The following is a 17,062-nucleotide window of genomic DNA, read 5'->3' as shown; positions in this document are numbered from 1 at the left end:
CTAATGAGAACAGGAAATGCACATCAGTGATCGTTGTTCGATTGTAATTCGCCATGCACCGCTGTCGAATGCGATCGGACGTTCATGAAAGGGCCTTCCGCCCTTGCTTTTGAGCGAGGCATAACGAGAAATTAATAAAATTACGGTGAGAGAATTTTAACCTCGAACTCCCCGAAGCTCGCCGGTTGATTGATGAGACGCGATCGACGGGGTTATTAATGATGCCGATCGGCTCATAAACACCCACTTCGACTACGATTCTCGAGGGTTGATGTTGCGCTCTCATTATTGTCATTCAAGCCCTTAAGGCAAGCCATTCGAGCAGTTTAAGTCGATAGATGCATATTACACGCGCACGGCATATTCATGCCTTTTAATTACACTTGTGCTGGAATTGAAAAATGGTCCGCCTCTATCATGACTATTTAAATCGTACGATTGTGACTGCGCCTCTGTACGACTCCATCGTATGTGCATTCGTTCACCTGCCTACGGACCATTGGCAATTAATAAATTGATATGTACTTAAGTATATTAGCGAGATCCGCGCACAAGGTACTAATTAAAATGTCGTTGAACGCGTGAGCGTTTGCGAGCGAACAATCTTGTATGAAGACTGTCCAATTATAGCCCCCAATCGGTAGGGCGGGCTCAAGAGCTTGTCGGGCTGAAGGATAGTGCATCTTGTGAAAACATCTTCCAGAGCAATTCCGACGTTCATTGACGAGCAGTCGACAACCGCAACGTTGAGTCCGATGACGATGAAGACGACGTTGCGGTGTCATAATGGCTCACTCTCGGCGATGTCGGAACGAGATGGAAGAAAGAACACACATTTCTCCAGATTGCAACCAGAGTAGATTAAACGCGGCGTGTTTCCGGAAGCCAAAACGGTAAAATGTTCAAACCCACCGAAAATGTGCCAACGAATTAAGATAACGCCGGAGAGAGACGAATGGCCTTCCCAAAAGCTCGCTCGAGAGGGTGGACCAACCACACCGATCCACGGTTTAGATCGTGGATAAGCAAATTCTCCTGCGCCCTTCTAGAGACCCTGTTTTTGCTTTCGTCCAGTCCGTCTGGATTTTGTCCCCCTTTCAGGGAGCAAGCTCTCCGACCCAAAAGGGGTGCTTCTCGGCAGCGAACCGGAACGTTTGGTGTTTTTTTGTCCTATCCAGCGCCACCGCCAAGAGCTTTTTTCCGTTTTGTGTCGCTGCCGACTCGCAGACTATTCAAATTAGCTCATCCCAGGAACGGTCGGTGGTTGTAAAGCCACATGATTTATGCCGCATCTCGCTCTCCGGACGAGCACATAAATGTCTTCATTACAAATTTTGTTCATTATATTTTTACGACCTAGCGCCCGCTCTCGGCACTCGCGAATGTCCAGCTGCGAACCGCGACAGCAAACGGGGAGATTGGGCCGTATTTACATACGCAAGCGCACCCAAAAGTCTTGTCTTTCGTGGTCTAATTAACGAAAGTCATGCTAATGTTTCGAGACAATCTTCGGTGCACCACGTGGAGATACGTGCCCAGTGGTCGTTTTGGGGGCTTGTTAACGTCAGTTTCAATTTGAAGCACACCAGAGTCCGTAAACCGATACGGAGCACTTACTCACGCACCTGTCACACATCCCATAATTATCGAATTGTTGAGCTGATCCCGAAACTTTCGCCATTACGCCTGCAGTACAGCGGAACGGGGCGAAAGGCACGCATCCCCGTGAACCCGAAACCCCCATCATAACGCAACGACCCCTGCAAGACACGAATGCTCACGGCGTAGGCATGAGAAATGTTAATGTCTTGTAGTGGTTAAGTGGTCCCGGGGCTTATCTGCATGCCGGTCGGTGATCATCAGCGGGCGCTCATCAGCATATCCACCCAACCGAAGGACACTTGCCGTCCCGTGTGGTTCTCCCTGTATGCGAGTCGCTCGAAATGGAAATCAGCCTGAGGGGAAGTCAAATGATATGATGTATTAAGACAATCATTCGTAGGCAAAGTCGTCCATCTTTGCGGCTCGTTCGCGAGGCCTTTCCGCGGGCCTTTGGCGCGGCTTTGCGATTATCATGCAAAGTGAGCATGCCAAACAACCGAAAGCGAAATGGAGAAGAAGACAAAAAAAAACGCTCCGTAGCCGCGCTCGAGAGAGAGATAATTTAATTATTTTAGCTCGGACTGTTAATTGCACACTTTATAGGCACGGGGGAAAATCCGACCGGTTACGCCGATTTTAGCCAAACAAATGAGTACAACGGGGGTCTGTTACGCTAACGCTCACGTTCGCGAAGGGACGCACCCATTTTTCACCTGCCTGCGCTCTCGGTCCTCGACGCTCTTGGCTCGAGAACGATTTATCGCATGGCTGAAACGAGCTCCACAGGAGGACGTATTGCGCGCGAGAATTGTCGGCTCGATTCCATCTCGTCCTCGTGATGGCGGCAGAAAATAAAGCCACATCGAACCGACACGGGCTGCACGTGATCGTGTACCTCACGTTGATTATTGTAATTCCTGCCTCAAATTGCACTTTGAATAGGGAATGCTCATTACGCCCGGGATGCCAAATTGCGGTCCCGAAAGGGCGAACGACGCTGATCGATCGATCAGTCGACAGTTCGACCGGCTGCCCGATTACTTCCCGGGAAAATGAAAACTCACCCCGCGCGTCTCGGATGCGTCTCACAGGCGGCAGGATTATCGATGCGGTTTTTATTTAATTTTATGATTATAATTTTTGCATAAAACACGTCTTGCGATTTCATTATTGCGTTAAAAGCACGACCGTGCACGCTGCGATCGGTACCGGTCCCTGCCGACGAAGCATCGCGCCCGAAAACTGGGCCTCGCTGCAACGGCGAAACGGAAATAATGATGATGATGATGGAATTATGGTTCCATCGTGGGGCGCAATCTGCTCCCCAGGCTTCTCGCCACCATCCGTGACTGCATCCGGAGCCCAACCTCCTCGCAGAAGGCACAATCCTGCCGATCCCAGGGCCCGTCATTTCGTATGCATCCGCAGATGCGTCCGCAAGGGTCTCGTCCTGTGCGCGGAGCCGTCTATTGTGGATAAAAATATGATTGCAAATTATACCGATCCGCCGAGCTGTGTGCCGTGTGGCTGCCAGCAACTGCGAAAGGAGGAGCCAAACCGTGGCCGCAATCAATCGCCCTTCGGCCGGCCACGGCGTGCATCCACGGGCGCATGCAAAATAAGAAATGAACTCCGGCTGCCTTCGAGGCCGCCTCGAAAGGCTGGCAGTGTGAGAAATGTGCCTCGAGCGAAGGCCATCTCCGGGGCAACCCTCGAGGCAGGATACGCGGCCTGCAGGCTACGTGCGCGAGACTCACGGAGCTCGGGAGCACGCTGCATTCGGGACAGGATGGCCATAAATATATACTCGGCCCTTAACGCCCTCTCGTTCGCTTCTCGGTGGCGTTTCCCATGCGGTTCCGTGCGATTCGTGGGTTTACGATCACGCGGGAGACTCGCGCGGGGACGAAATTAAATTACTAAAAATTACAACCCAACCAACCAGCCTATCTGCATATTAGTAGCAGGTTGGCCTTGGCCGGTCCTGATTTGCACGTTCACAGCGGATGTGCATTTATTGCTTCCCTTTCTTGCGGCGTTGTTCTCGTCGCGAAGGGACGTACGCGTTTGGCCTTGCCGGAAAAACGGGGAGGTACTAGTTTATCGGATGGAGAAGCAGCACGAGCAAAGCTGCAGATTCACAGGGCGGCATTTTGAATACGGGACCTCGGGGAGGGCCCCAACGTGAAATAGTCTCGAAAACGATGCTGCTTCACGAGCGCGAATCATGACGAATCGATTCCCATTATTCGCGATGCCCCGGCTCATTAGGGGCGAAAAATCGCGTGCGCTTCGAGTAGGAAAAAATAAAACGGGCAGCATTTTCGCAAAACGCATCCCGGCTTTTCCCGGAGCCAACGGGAGCGCCAGAGCAAAAATTAAAAGCCTGCACACAAAAACCACCACCAGTGCCCCTTCAAAGGTGATCCGCGATCTGCAGATGGAAATGAATGCACTTTGAATGGCAGAACGAAGCAAAACGCACCACCGGTCAGTGTGAATGAGCGGCGTGGCTTATGTTGCGCAGTGGATGAAGCAGAAAACTTCCCTTATGTGGTGTAGGGCCGAGAGCCGAGAGCCGAGAGCCTCCTTCCGAAGGCGAATGACTTTCCCGCCGCCCAGCGATGGCAGTTACTTTTGTTCTGGCTCCACACGATTATAATCCGCTCACCGAGGCGGGAGTGCAACTGCAACCGGCGCGATGCAGCGCGCATCAGTGCAACAGCATCAAGCGCGGAACAAAGCGAGAGAGAAGGAACCGCAGAGAAACAGTGCACAATAAGCATAATATGATTATAGTTTTTAGCGATCCCTTAGGGCGGAGCTCCCGAATTGTGGATCACATTAAAAGATATGAACTTTATGCTGAGCATCATGCTCTTTCTCTCAATCAGTCAGCCACCAGACGCTGGCTGCGGATGCGATTGGTGGATGATGGAGAGCCAAGGAGGAAACAAAACAGGCAACAGCGGAATAATGCATCATCATCGTCATCGCCGTCGTCGTCGTCGTCGTCGTCGTCGTTGTCGGGGTCCATCTTCCAGCGTATGGTTCGGATGAGCGTCTCGTTTGAAGCATCGACTAATATGGAAGGCAAATGAATTGGACGCACCGGCGAGATGGCCGCAATGGGCAAGAATGATGCATCGTAATTGATGTTGCATTGTTGATTAATATTTTCGCTTTACCATTTCAGGCACGCGGTGAAATATGAGTGCGGCCATCATGCTGCCATGCTAGATCGCGAGCACGGATCGAGAAAAATTGTGGGGCAAAAGAAGCAAAACAACAAAAAACGCTCATTTTTTGTAGTAAAAGTTGCAACCTGCAGGAGGCAAGAGAACCGAAAACAATAAAATTGCCAACGGATCCCACGACGGAATAAGAGCTCGAAGGACGCAACGCTGCCCTGGTCAGCGAAGTGATCGTAAATTTTGCGGCACCTCAAACAAAAGCATAAAACATGGGGCACACAAAAAAAGAGAGAACCTTAGACAAACCTTTATCTGCTGCCGTTGCCGTTGCCGTTGCCGTTGCCGTTGATTGAATGGGCGCCAATATTCTAATTTGTACCTGGATTTGGCACCTTTCCACCGCTTTGGCGTCCACCAGCTGTCTGGCAATCTGTCGTGGCCTTTGCAGCGTTCGGAAGTATCGAAGATGCTCTCTCTGACTCCTTTTTCGCCGGACTGAGTGACCGCTTGCCAACGTCCTTTTCGTCCATTTGATAGCTTGCCGTGCCTTTTTTATCCTTTTGCCTTTTACACGAAGAATCGGGGCAAGGTGTGGTGGGTCAACTCAGAAAATTATTGCATCGACATGCTCAAGGTCCTACACGTTGGCCCTACTCTTGACCAAGCGTCAGGTTTCGGCCGGCGGAAGCCAGTAGAAGGGGCCGAGAATGAGACAGACGAAAACATAAAAGCGATGCTGAATGCAATGTGATAATTTGCATTCGTTTCTACCTGCGTTTCGAGTCCTTTGCTTCAGACTCGGCCCGACTTCATCCTAACTTTGCGTTTCTGTTTATGAAAGCATGTTTTTATTTCTTCCTTTTTTTCTACGAACTCTCCCTCCACCATATCGAAAGATCTAGTTTTCCGATCTATCGATCTGGCTGGTCTCGGACCTGGCAGGCAAAATTAAGGGCTGCATCATTACCGAGCGCATCCTGCGAAGGAAGAGGCACCCTAATTGTCCTTTTCCGCCCGTAAGAAGAAAAATGATAATTTTTATCTCAACCCCGGCTACGGGATGCACTTCTCGTGGCTTGCTAGGGTGCATTGGGTCGAGTTTGCACAACAGCTGGCCGGTAAGTGATTGCTCGAGGATTCTCGGAATGCATCCTAGACCGTAAGAGGCGGGCCGTAATTTCTGCCTTACTCTCCCGGCTCAAGCACATTGCGCAGCTCTGCCGCATGGAGTCCTTGTGCAAACATTCCGATCCACCACACGGCTACCGTGCGTGTCCTTTTTAGCGCAAACGAGGTGACAAGTTGCTGCAACACGCACTAATTGCGCTCGCGTTCCCCGAGAGCGCGCTCGACAGCCGTTTAATGTGCCGAAGAAGGCACCTCGAGCGGCGGATGCAAAGTGCATTGATTGCGTTGTTAAACGATGTCGCCCGCCGCAGGCGATGCAGCGCTTGATGGGCACACGAGCGCCAACCAACGCAACTACCCTCGCGAAGGAGCCACGGAAAAGGGCTCGTGAGTGCGCGCGTGTGCAGCCTTGGGCGACCCTGGGCGGTATGTAGATGGCATGAGTCGAGACGTAAAATGAGGCAGCTGAAGCGAAAGGCGACGACGGCAGGTCGCTTGAGGGCTACGTTTGAGATGGATCCCTACCACGCCTGCCTTCGAAAGTACCGCACTGGCCCTTCGAGTTGGAAAAGTGCACCGCAAAATGAGACGTTTCATCTGGCTTCGAGTTTCCTCGCGGCGGTGCATCGTTGGAGTTTGCTTTAGGTGTACGGCGAAAAAGGGAAAACAGCTGGATGTTACGGTATACCTTTTTTTTCAATAAGACCCTTCTTGCTCTGTGCCATTAGGTTTATGTTGCACCGATTTTCGATGCAAGTTAGCATCTCAGATTTCGGTACTCAATCGTTTTGTTCCAGTTATAGCATAATTACGAGACAACGATGAGCTTCCCATGATGAAACCAGCCGACAATTATAAAGTCACGGTACGATGACCGATGAGCTATGCGCTAGCATAAGTACACATATGCCCTTGGAGAACGGGTTCTTACACTTCCGGCCCAAGAAACGATTGCAAAGGGCGCTGGTACAAAGTGTGACACTATGACTCTTTGTATTTGACGTTATGTTCCCTTTCTTACTTCTGCTATCCCTGTGCCTTCTGCTGACCAAAGAAGACTTCCAGTTTGGCCCTTCAAGTTGCGTTTGCTCGCCCATGACAGTTGTAATTAAAAGTAGCACAAGTAATTAGCAGTTGAACGTTATGCTTGAGCACGAACTAACGGCCCCAGAAAAGCGACGCATGGGTATGCAAAACAATTAAAACGACCACTCAGTTGCGTCGCGCAGATTGTCATTTGAATAAAGATACTAATTAGAATAAATCCCTTCCACAACCACATTGGGGCCCTCTTCACGGGGTCTTTGGCTCGTGTTTTCATCCAAGCACCTGAGACTAGAATGGAATGGGTTTTTCATTCAAAGAAAACACCGCCACGTTGACGGTGGATCATGCATGAATGAATGCCTCCGATATTAACCTTCCCATCGAATCATGCCCACCTCCCCAAACCCCGTTCCCCGGCGCCACTTTCCCCTCCACACGAACGAACGGAGGCAGATAATGATGGACAGATTGAAAACCGATCGATGCGACGACCACAATGTATGTAAGCAAAGTGATCGTGCAGTGGCGATCGATCGACCGCGGCGTGATGAAAAGAAAGATTGCACGTGGAGCGGCATTAATCGAAAATGTAAACAAAAACGTTTCCCGCTTGCGTCCCTGTTCCCAGCTGAGAACGAAAAAGGGAACCATTTGATTAAAGTGAGAAATATTCATATCGATGCGCGCGGCGTCCGTTAGCCCTGGGGTTGGGCTTTTGGGCCAGATTACGTTCCGTAGCCGTGTGAACCTGCCGGATGGCTTCCGAGCAGGCGCCGGCGGTTTTTGTGTGTGCCGATGAACACAATTTGAAACTCATCACACACGGCCCAAAGCCCTCGAGGGGGCGTTGGGCGCCGGATGAATGGAAACCCACGACGAGATGAGAAATCTCGAAGCCCCCGAATGCAAGCCCCGGTCGAGCGAGGGTCGATTGAATTAAATCGGAAATGATGTGGAAAAATTTAGCCAATTCTCAGTCATGCCACCCGTTGTATATGGGGCCGCCAAGGCCCTTCAGTGGCTCAAGAACGCGCTAGACAAACGGTAGAAAAAAAACCAAGAAACTAGACTCGCGCCCCAGCCGAAAGAAGGGAAACTGGCCCTGTCCGCGCTCGCTTTGTGGCTTCAGGAATGGGAGCTCCCAATTCGAAGTGCCGAGAAGATGAATCAACAGATGATGCCCACCGACCGCAACAGTTATGCTGCCAACGCGGTGAATGAACCATGCAGATTACAATACACCATGACCGTTCGGTTTTATTGCGCAAAAAAGCGGCAAGCGGGTAACGCCGTGCAGGAAAAGCGAGATTATTAATCTAAAGGTATATTAAGCTGATAATTAAATTGGTTCACTTGGCGCTCGAATATTTCCCCAACACTTGCTCAGCGAATGCTCAAACAAAAACGCCCCGTCTCCAGTTCGCCGAAGTCACCCGGTTCCGGAGAAGAACGTGTTCTTAAGGCGCCAATTCCAGACTCATTTCAAGCTGCTTCGCACGGTTTCTTCGGCGGTCAAAACCACCACAAAGTAGAGCCTGATGTTGTCATCGGCGACTCGTCGCAGTAATCGAGGCTCTGATTTACCACCGCGGATTGCGGCTGCAAATTAAACACGCTGCCCATCATTATCATCTGCCGCGGGAGGCGAACCTTTCATAAACCGTCCCAATGGGTCTGGTTCGAGCCGGCGAAGCCCTCGAAGCCCCAAGAAGCGATCATCTTTTGACGGTCATCGGCTGGCGCCTCGGCTGGGACTCCCTCGTTGGGCCCTTGGCCGTTCGGCCTTTTAAGGCTTAAGCGATCGCGCCGCCGTCACGGATAAAGTCATAAAACGTTGCTTTAAGCAACTGTCAAAATATTTATACCTTCCCGTTTGTGGCGGTTTCTATCCAGGGGTTGAGTCGAGCCTTAGCTGACCAGGGATTTTGTCTGGGAATGATGATTTGAGCGCGAAAGTGAGCCTCGTATCAAAATCAGACCGACGGACCCGTGTATTCAGATGGCATAAATCATAATTTAAATTAAATAGCTTTTTATTGCCCCATTCGAACCGGCGCTGGTAAACACCATTTGTCAAAACACTTTCCAAAGAAGGTCCTGTCTGAGTAGTAGATGATCTGCGGATTCGTCGTAGGCTGATTTTCGGCCCTTTAGGAGCGGCCCTTCGGGAAAGGGTCGCACGATCGACGGACGTGCGCGCTTTGTTGCAGATTATTACAAATTGCAACTTCAAATTAAATAATAAATGAATTCATTAAATTGTGATATTTCGCTGTGCCTTTTGTAAAACCGCCTTGCAATAGCGCGTTCGCTATCACCGGACGTACCAACGACCAGCCGGACCAGCGGCATCGATCAAGTTATTTATTTTTTCATGCGATTCCACCCAACCTCTCGGGACCCTTCACACAGCTGCTGCACTTGCACGATCCGTCTTGTTAGTTCCCATCGGACTGGGTGCTGGAGAAAGGGCGCTTCCATTGTGCTCCGCAAGGATGGGCGCATGTGCGCGACAGGAAAGCAAAAAAAAAGAGAAGGAAAAAAGGCACAGACACCGGAGAAAATGGACAAATAATAATCACATTTAATTTTCGCTTACTTGCTAATTTTGCACCACTGCCAAATTAAAGCCGTTCTCAGGAACGATCAGCTGGCGTTGGTGCCAGTGGTGTGCATTAGAAGTCTCGCCTTCGAAGGGCGAAAAGCCCGATTAAGCGGCAACAAAAACCAACACCAAGAAAGCCTGCATAAGCATGTCTCGTCCTGCAGCGAACGCCTTCCGCTTAGTCGCTCGCATAACGTCCGATGCAGCATGATTATTAAATTTAAATCTTTCACATTGGCTTTGTCCATTACGGCACACTAAAAACAAGTTCATTATCCGTCCGACCGACCGCTCCAGCACCCCGCCATAAGCTCGTGCAATTCGTTTTATTAAGAAAGGATACTTGGCTCGAGCGCGCGCGAAAAGCATATCCCCGTGGAAAAGGCAGAAAAAAAAATAACTCACGTGCAGTAACATGACGCTGGAGAGTGAGCCTTTCTGGGAAGGTAAAGTGGAGTAGCAACAGGGAAGGGCAGATAAAATTCGCGCCCTCTCTTTCTCTTCCTCCACCTTTTCCCTCGCGCACATCATGCGATGTCCTTCGCCAGCGCTTGCGAGAAACAATCGATCGCGATGTTGTGATTAAAAATAATATTCACTCATTCTCTTTATCGCTCCATTCTCCGGTTCGGAGCCCTTCCAAAGGGACTGGAGCCCTTCGCGAAGCTGCACTACTTACTTGCAGCGAGTGCATTATTGGTGAGGACCATCTTTCCGGTGCTGCATCTGCGCGGTGTAGAAAAATTATACCTCGCAGCAAACAATAACCCATCGATTTTTTTTTCTGTTGCAACCTTCGCACGCGAATCGTGTTCACTTCCGCGCTGTCTGCGTCCAGGACTCCCTATCGATCGGCCAGGATCAGGGACGGTGTATGCAGATTATTGTTTCTTGATTCGATCTTTTTTTGGTGTTATTTCGGAACGAACATTATCGGTTCCCGCGATACCAGCGCCACAGCTCCACCGACATAATCGCTCTGCCCCGGCGTAACATATGACCCCTTTTTGGGTTGGGAACGTTTGGAGCGATTTTCCCACCAAAACAAGAAACCACCATCCTCCCACGTGTATGTGTGTGTGTCGCGTTGTCGTGCTGAGAACGCGCACATTATCGCACATTCGAATCTGCCGTTTTGCTTTCGTTTTATAATTACTTTTCCCGATCGCGCGCGACGGCCCAGACGGGCTTACGATTCAATTTGGGGCTCCATTGAGGTGGATTTAATTTCACGTATTACGATATTTACTTACCGAAGGATTTTTCGCGCCCTTCCGGCTCGGCGGGTTCTGTAGAAGGAAACAGAAAGAGAGAGCGAGAGAACATAGTTAATATTGCGAACGGCAGGGCAACCAGTCGAGGGAAAATCCACTCAATCAAAGGTACGCTAGCGAACGATCGCCCGCTCGATCAAATCTCGGAGCACTCGGTCCGGTAATTTGGTCTTTTTTCCCGTTCACTCCCGCAACCCTCGAGGGTCCCGGGAGCGGTCCAGATTATCGTATAGCTGTCAAGAAGCCAGCGGTCCTACACTACGAAGCTGTGCGGTGCATGTGGCAGGAAGTACCAAATTATCGTAATTATCGTCAACAATACGGCGGTAACAACCGCGCTCGAAATCTCGTCATCCCGAGCCTTCCACGAGCCCGTTGCCATTTGCTGGCCGCGCGATCTCATTCCGTTCGCTTCCGCTTTTTCCCTCCGGTCAGGCCAGCGTATTCAAATATTAAAACGAAACTTCACGTAACGGCGGAACCGCCCGTGGGCCAGAACTCGACGGCGGAACGAGAAATCGCCCGAAATTATTACTATCCGCGCTGTCCAAAGACCGTTGCCGGGCGCGCCACCGAAGCATCCGAGAAGGCTAATCTCGTCAAACCGAGCCTCGTGGTCCTCCCATGAGAACACAAACAGAAGCAATTTCCTCCGCTCCGGGTCGCAACCATCCTCCGTTTCGCCGGCAGCAGCTCACCGAGATAAATGGTGATGATGATGACTCGAATCAAATTTAAAATTTGAATATTCAACCCCCGGTCCGGCCGGCCAGTGGGAATCGGGTAGCCCAACGGATGGGCGGATGAATTCCGTGGCCGAAATTGAGGCGCCCGCGAAGGGCGACCTTCTGGACAGGGCGAGATTAATACGCTAATTCCGCGTGGCCGCGATTCGGACCCGATGGAAGATGGGTGATGAACGAAAACGGTTGATGTCGAACTAATTTCGTCCACGGGCTTCGGTGCTTGGGAGTGCAATTATTGGAATTTTACACCTCTAATTTCACGGAAGCTCAGACGGCTCGAATCCAGAGCGGGCTCCCGCGGGGCGACCGATCGAGATAAAGAGCCCTCCGGTGGTTGCTTCCGCGCCTGGGCGCCTTCCGCGAGGTGGGAAATAAATAATCATGCCCGCCATCGCCGGGAGAAATAGAAATACGAATTAAAACGAATTCTCTGCTTCCCTTCACCGTCATCATCGCGCGCTGAGCTCGCACTTTTTTGTTGAATGGGCTCGCTCCCTTCGCGGCCGTGAATCACACACGTTGTTAGCGCAAATTAACATACGACCCATAAGGGGAATATGACGTTCCGAAGGCGACAAATTAACGACCGCCCAGACACACCTGAGCGCCTGCGTGTCGGCGGCTTATCTGTGGTGGTGATCGATTTTCCTCCCGAAAATCCTTCGCGGAGCCATTTTACGCCAGCCCCGGGACGGACCCCCGGAGGCGATTGTTACGACTTTCGGCCCTGGTGGACTGGTTTTACGGGCGCGTAATAATTTCTTCGTCGTGAAAACGCACGCCACAGCTCGCCCAGTGGCATGTGAAAACGGGCACCCAAAACACGAGCTTCAGCCACGCAAATCAACGCCACAATCGGGCCCATCTTTTGGAGTTCGGTAACAAATTTTATGTGTTTTTGAAAAACGACAATGATAAACGATGGGGAAGTGAGAAAAATGGAATAAAAATTGTCAAATAGTACAAGCAATTATTTTAACCACCGTTCCGTGCCGAGAAACACTAGGAGCTTCGGGCCGCGCAAGACAATCGCGCTACGATGCGACGAATTTTTATCAGCCACCTACGAACGGAGGTCAACCATCTTCACCAAGGGCCATCACCCAAAGGGAGACCTCAAATTGTCACATCACTGCCACACACGAGGGTCGTAATTTTCGGTCCACTCGCCTCACCGGGTGAGCCGGCTGTTTTTCCGGTCAGCCCATTTTCGAGGCGTTTTTTCTCTCTCTCTCTCTCCCTCTTAGCTTTTTCGGTCAGGGAAATCTTCGCGCCGTAATTGAGGCATGATCTCCGTGCCGTGGGCTCATTTGAATGTCACCGGCACCGTTCCGGACGACGAATGTGGCGATGGGAAGGAAATGAGTGAAAACATAATTACGTCACATCACGAGATCATTATCGCCCCAAAGACCCCCGTTATTAGGTCCGATATCTTTTCCTGTCCTGGCCGTCCTAATGGCATGCAAAAGTGTCGCAAGGAGGCTCTCTGGGTCTAAATTAGCTTTTCCGCACTTTGTTCGGCTGAGGCTTGAATTAAATATCGCTTTGCTATCGATGAAATGTGATAAACGGTAATTACAATCGACCTGTGGCGAATGTTTCTAGTCTCAAAAAGCACACGAAAGGGTCACTCATGGCCCTTCGTTCTGACAGCAGCCCGCCCTTGCGACGTCTTGTGTGGGCAAATCGCTTTTTTTTTCTATGTAAACTATCCCACTACCATAGCGAAAACACATCTTTTGATTTATTCACGCACCAATCCGGCGAAGATGAAAAAACGCAAAGAAGATCCAATCAACGCCCGAAGTAGCGCCCCTGTGTTGTCTCATCTCGATTAAACCTGTCCCTCGGGCAGGGCTAAAGGGTTGCGGGAAAGAATTAAACCCCGAAACGCGATCACCAAAGGCGCTAACCGGCGAACGAAGCGCCGCCACAAGAGAAGGACTAAATTAATTTTTATTATTTTTTATTCATTACATTATTTATTGTTAAGTCATTGTGCGGTGGCGCGCTGGCTCAAGATACGAAAGGGGGCGAAGAACGCGCCCACCCCGGTCGGTGTATGTGAGAGGGCCCTTTTCCTGCACTCCTGCAAGGGCGCTTCCATCCGAGCATGTGCAGCTATGCATGTTTAACTAGCCATGCTGCGCGTCGAGCTGCACCGACTGAGACTAAACCGACACCGTTTGCGGCAACACTTTTGTGTGTGCAAATCGCCCTGCTCGGTAGGGCCTTGGCGGACGATGGAGGGAGAGAAAGCAATGTGTGTGTGTGTGTGTGAGTATGCCGGGGGTATTTAAATTAACCATCCCGTGGCCCGCCAACAGCTGGCCCACCGTCTAGTGCGCTTTTCCGAATGTAATGTGAGTTAATTATCGTTATTTTTGCTCGGCGGCGCTTTCGCGTCATTTACGAAGGGCCTCCAGTGCTGTTCTTCTCGCTCCTCCACGATGCTTTCTCTTTCCACCGCCCACCGTGCGATATCTCACGCAGCCGGTGTGCAGGAAAGAAGCGCTGCAGAATGGTGTTATGTTTGTTTAAGAAGAGCAGCAAATAATGGCCATCTTCACCGGTTTCCTCGACTTCCTCGGTTTTCTCGGCTCGTGCAGGTGTGTGCGTGTGTGGTTTTCCACCCGAACGACCTTGTGGATCAGGAGGGTTGGAAAAGAGCGTAAAGGGGGATGGACACCACACCGCCCAGAAGACGAAGTTCTCGAAGGCCCCCACTCAGAACCTGGCTCAGCTTTGGCCAGCTCTGTCATAACGATATTTTAATTGCGCCCCAATGATGGTGGGCCTTCGAGGACCCTGGAAGCCGGAGAACAGGGAGGCATGCAAATGATATGTTAAGCGAGTGCAGCATAGCGTGAATGATTCGAATGATGCCCCACCCCGATAGGGTCGCCTGGGTTGTATGAATTTTAAACGGTTTAGATTCGAATCAAAATCTGACACTCCGGCGCTTCGGCTGGCTAACGAATGTTAATCTGGCCACTGGCAGAACACCACCGCGGCTAATTGGGACCGTCCTAAGGAGCCGTCCTTAGCCACGGGCCAACGAGGGCAGTGTTTTTTTTTTTCTTCCTTAAGATATAATCAATTTTCGGCTGGCGCGTCGTTAAGGAGCAGATCCAAGCAAGCGCGTTGTTCCTTGTCACTGACCTACCCTTGTCAGCTGTCAGTCGGAAGTCCATCACTTGTGCAGTTGCGAGACGAACCGACCGAAATGTAAAACTTATTGCTCATTTAGGGCAGGAAATGCACAATAAAATTTCATAAATCAAAACCCAACAAATTGCACCCCGGCACAATAAGACCCGAGACTAATCGGCACGATTTATTCTGTCCCGTGAGGCCTCACTCTATTCCAACCTGCCACCACGTGCATGATATAGCACGTGAATTCCACTTGTTGAAAATTTCCCACGAACCGGCATTCCAGTGGCTTGGGAGGACCTTTTTTTGCCTTTCGGGTTACCTTTGAGTCTCCACGGAGAAAAGCCCTTTCCTGGAGTCGTGCATGGGGCGTGATACGAACTGAGCGCCATATACCACGCTATTTAAATAACAATCAACACCACCTCTCGAGAGCGAGCGATAATATATGCACCCCTTTTTTCCACGACGACCAGCGACGTTTCAATTCCTTCCGGTTGAGTTTCCACGTCGTCAAATCAAATAATACTAAAAAAAGGACAAGCAACCGGCATTCCTCACAAGTCCAAGATGGAGTTCCGTGTTTTTTTAGCTTGCACCAGCGGTTGCACCATAAAAAATAATTCCACCAAATGTCCCCTTTTTCATCGCCGGAAAAACCTGTAGCATGAGCCTCGCGAACGTTTCTACGTCCCCTGGCGTGTGTAGGAGGGGAGGACACATTATTACCTCGATTGCCGGGTCGGTAACTTAACATAATAAACGATTTTTCGATTCTGATTCCCGCAACCCTGAAGGATACTCGACGGCCCGTGCGGAAATACGCAATCACTGTCCCCCTGCTCGCGTCAATGCACTCCTGGGACCCGGTTCCTAAATAAATCAAAGGGCCGTGCCACGAGCGCAAAAAGGGTTTGCCTTCTCCCTAGTTCGCACCCCTTTCAGGACACTGTTCACAGTTCCTTCTCGGAGCTGTCGGTGCACTTGGGCATGAAAAGAAGCGCAAAAAACACTTACGTGATCCCGATCGTAAGTCCCGCTTCAAGGACTCGTTTTGCTTCCTTGAAAACTCCCGTCCGAATAGTGTCACAGCGAAGGTTGTAAGGGGTTTTCCCAAAAAAATAATCAACCACATCACAGCAACCGTGGCACCCAAACAGGCGCAACCATATTGTGTGTATGTTTGCTGTTGCTGACACGAGCCAAACGGCGCCGGGCGTCAAACGGAGGGTCCTTTTTTATTCCCTCCGGTGGAAGCGAAGCAAAAAAAAAAACAAGCAGCAAGCAAAGGGTTGAGCGTTGAAGGGAGGAAGTCTTTAAGAAAACAAATTCCCATTTCAAGCCCGGCCCACCCGGGATCGTTTGTCGATGACTTTAAAACGATTATTTGATAGACCGGATGATGATTTATTGGGAACACTCGCGTGAGCCCTTGGCACGTGGTCGTTTTGTAGGGCATACCTGATTCTTCCGGTTTTTCGTAAGGTGGTGACTCGTCTCCACCGTAAAACTGCCGGTACAGCGAATGTCTCGAAGAGGCTTTAAACTTCGACATGCTGAAGTCCACCGCAAGGTCTGCGGATCTCGAACTGACGAGCTGATGATGAGACGCGGCTTCGTGCGTTACTGCCGTTGAGCACTGCTTCGGGTGGTTCGGGGGTTGATACTGCGGCTGTTGTAGGTCAAAGACTCCCGGATGACCCACGTGACGCTGATGATGGTGGTGATGTTGGTGGTCTACAAGGGCCACTCCATGCGAACTTCTCGGAGCAACCAAAAGCGGCATAATCAGAATGCACCGCGGACGCGACTCGATGCCGCGATCGACTGCACCCGTTTTCCTATCGCACACGATCGCGAAACGCGCACTCACACGCTCACACTAGGTCGCACTTATTGTCAGCCGGAAATTTGCACCATCGTTTTGAATGTCTTTTCGATTCACCGCGGAAAGAAAAAAAACGCTCGCCACCGAACACCGTTGGTCCAATTAGTGTCGGAAAGGATGGTGCTGCTTTGATGTCTTCATAACTTTCACATTAGCACTGCAAGAGAGTGGACAAACCGAAAGATCTCCGTGTGATTAATACCTACATCAATCATAATTACGGGCTTGTGCGACGTGGCTGAGGATCCACACAAACATAAACACACACACACATGGGGGTTCACATAAATTCCAGGCAGGTGGTCCGCAAGTTGATGAGCCTTTCGATCAGTTAATCTTGAGGAAGGCCTCACGGCTAAACTCTCGCGTTGACACACACCTGCTGTTTCGTTCCCAGATTGATTAGCATACGGCACCGG

At 50.6% G+C, this 17,062-nt stretch overlaps 1 protein-coding gene across 1 annotated transcript in view; it reads right to left on the bottom strand.

Annotated features, from left to right (window-relative positions):
- Positions 1 to 16,541, bottom strand: part of LOC128727706 (mastermind-like domain-containing protein 1) — a 40,696-nt gene extending 24,155 nt beyond the window's left edge. Inside the window, exons 1-2 of the mRNA XM_053821645.1 lie at positions 16,217 to 16,541; positions 10,830 to 10,865 (exon numbers count right to left, since the gene is read on the bottom strand). Coding sequence (XP_053677620.1) covers positions 10,830 to 10,865; positions 16,217 to 16,541 — 361 coding nt within the window. The remainder of the gene's footprint in view (positions 1 to 10,829; positions 10,866 to 16,216) is intronic.
- Between the last annotated feature and the right edge of the window lie 521 nt (positions 16,542 to 17,062).

This window comes from Anopheles nili, chromosome 3, assembly GCF_943737925.1.
Source record: "Anopheles nili chromosome 3, idAnoNiliSN_F5_01, whole genome shotgun sequence".
Taxonomy (NCBI): Eukaryota; Metazoa; Arthropoda; class Insecta; order Diptera; family Culicidae; genus Anopheles; species Anopheles nili.
Note: the sequence above shows the minus strand (reverse complement) of the source record. Positions and strands in the feature narration are given on the sequence as shown.